General features: G+C 25.9%; 2 protein-coding genes across 2 annotated transcripts in view; both read right to left on the minus strand.

Moving 5' to 3' along the window:
- Positions 1 to 849, minus strand: part of LOC108571151 (kidney mitochondrial carrier protein 1) — a 3240-nt gene extending 2391 nt beyond the window's left edge. The window contains exons 1-3 of the mRNA XM_017933130.1: positions 786 to 849; positions 275 to 362; positions 30 to 177 (exon numbers count right to left, since the gene is read on the minus strand). Of these exons, the coding sequence (XP_017788619.1) occupies positions 30 to 177; positions 275 to 347 (221 nt within the window). The 5' untranslated portion in view covers positions 348 to 362; positions 786 to 849. The remainder of the gene's footprint in view (positions 1 to 29; positions 178 to 274; positions 363 to 785) is intronic.
- A 427-nt stretch (positions 850 to 1276) lies between these two features.
- LOC108571187 (PQ-loop repeat-containing protein 1) lies at positions 1277 to 2309 on the minus strand. Its single transcript, XM_017933178.1, has 4 exons — positions 2049 to 2309; positions 1833 to 1969; positions 1543 to 1759; positions 1277 to 1469 (listed from the first exon to the last, which is right to left on the minus strand). The coding sequence occupies exons 1-4, from the start codon at positions 2240 to 2242 to the stop codon at positions 1277 to 1279; spliced, it is 741 nt and encodes a 246-aa protein (XP_017788667.1). The 5' UTR covers positions 2243 to 2309.
- Positions 2310 to 2525: the final 216 nt, after the last annotated feature.

Consider the following 2525-nt stretch of genomic DNA (forward strand, 5'->3'; position numbering starts at 1 on the left):
AATTGATGTTAAATATAAATTATGTTTACCCAGAATATAAAGCTTTAAAACCTTCTTGCCGTGATATTTGATGTAAGGCATCAGTCATACCAGAATATTTTAAATGTGTATATCTTTGATCTAATTTTTGTCCTTGAATTTGTAGACGAGTTTTTGTTGTATCTAAAGGAAAAGTACCTAACCAGAAGTACATTTATGAAAATAATGAATAAATAAATTTTAGTTATGCAAGTAAACTTTTACAATAGAATTATTGTAATTCAACATCACATACCTAATTCTGCAACAATTGAAGCTAAACCCCCATAAACAAATGGTGTCCAATCTTTCCACTGGCTCTCTCCCATTACAACGTTTAATACCTTACAATTAAAGAAAAAGATTGATTAAATAATAACATTATTCTTCAAAATATGAATATTTTTAACACTCTAGATTTAATTTGCAGATTTTATAACTAAAGTACTAATGATACTGCTTATAAAACGAATAAACAATAATAAAATAAATAAATTTTATTTAGGTTAACCGAATTCAAAGTTCTTCCAGTAACATCTTAATATTACATTTAAAGGAATGCATATAAATGAAATGCAATAGGTGTATAGCTATTTATAATACTAATAAGTGATTTTTTGTTGTAATTTCTTCAACAGCAATATTGTCATTAGCAAAAATTTCAAATAATTACCTGTGAATACAGATTATACAATTTGTAAGTATATTATGAATAATACCTAGAAGTAATTAAAATCAATAATAACAGTGAGTTATTATATAAATACGTTTTACTTTGATTGAAAATTCCCTTATATTAGACCCTACATACAGATTGATTCCAGTACCGTTTCCCAAACGCGTTCAAAAAACTTGTAAGTGAAACTGAAAACTTCAACCAATCATCATGAAATGGATACATATACAACATAGTATAAATCCTAAATGTTCCTATATTAAGATTTTCTAGTGGTATCGATAAATTGTATCATTAGCTAGGTATAAATATAAATACGTAGAACTTATAAATCAATTTTACTGTAAAAAGGACAATATATGCTTCGTAGTAAAAAAATTAAGATAATTTTTCTTACTGTATTAACAAAATTTTATTTAGAAAAATTTGTACATATGTAATACAATTAAAGTGTATAAAAAGGTTAATGTAATTAAAAGAATATAGTTTACATTTATCTTTCTAAATTTTTATCTATAACACAGATAAGTCTTTTAGTTAACAGAAACTGTAGAGAGAGTACTTTACAGATTAATTAAAAATTCAATCAACACGTACTGGAATTTTTACATGTACTGTTGTTTTATTTTGATAAATATATACCTGTGTTAAGATTGCAATATCAATTATAACTTGAAGAGTACCACAAACTCCAAATTGAATAGGAGCTTCTTTCACAACAAAATAACATGTTTTAAATACATCACCCAAGGTCCACATTGCAACCATAATAATACTAAAATCACAGAAAAGTTATATGATACATATTACTCATATAGTCACTTTTTATTCCTAAAATAATTTCATACCTCATTCCACTGGTTGATTTATTTAAAAAATTGTGAACAAATTGTGGTACTCCTAGCATAGCTTCTGTTAATAATGCAAGTAAGCCCACAATTTCAACAAATATTGGTACATCCATTAGCAGATATGTTACAACCCCCATTAATGCAGTAAATAGTAACATAAAATCCAAATAAGATTGAAAATCCGTCCATTTCCAAAAATAATTTGTATCAAAATCTGTTTACATTAAATATTAACATGAATTATAAGTTTAGATCAAATTTACGCATATCTGTATATTTAAACTTACCAGAAAATACACGTTCTCTCACTTTTACTACTTGATTTCTATTTTGTACATTTATACAAAGTTTAATCATTATAAACATAGTAATAATCATAAGTATACTTTGTAATAAAAGGGGAATTTCATAACGTTTTCCAAACCTGTAAAAAATATGTATTATTGTACTGTAATCTTAGTTGTTGCAATAAAAGGGTACATAATTAAAGTAGATATACAAACCAAAAGGAAATACGTAATGTATTGGCTATTAGAAGTGTAAGGCATACATAAAGAGAAAATCCTTCTGCATCATCTCTTTTTTTAATTTCCTTATATTGTGGTACATATGGAACAATTCCACCAAATATTATTGCTCCAGAAGCAACCCAATTTGCAACATCTTTAATAGTTAGTTGCTCGTAAAAATTATACATTGTGATAAATTTTTTTTATTCACATGATATTTCACTATCTATGATTCATTGCGTATAGTAAGTTTTAGGTTATAGCCCCAATATTTTTGAACGTCATATCGCCAATGTATCATTTAAATCAAATAAACCTATGATAATAATAAGAAATGATAAACTATTCGAAAACGTTATCTAGAAGATACTAATATGTACATACCTCTACATGTTACGGCTGTATGTTGACATTTGTTCGCATCCAAAGTAAACATATTTACTATATGCATATTCATATATACATATAAAC

This window comes from Habropoda laboriosa, unplaced genomic scaffold (genome assembly GCF_001263275.1).
Source record: "Habropoda laboriosa isolate 0110345459 unplaced genomic scaffold, ASM126327v1 scaffold119, whole genome shotgun sequence".
Lineage (NCBI taxonomy): Eukaryota > Metazoa > Arthropoda > Insecta > Hymenoptera > Apidae > Habropoda > Habropoda laboriosa.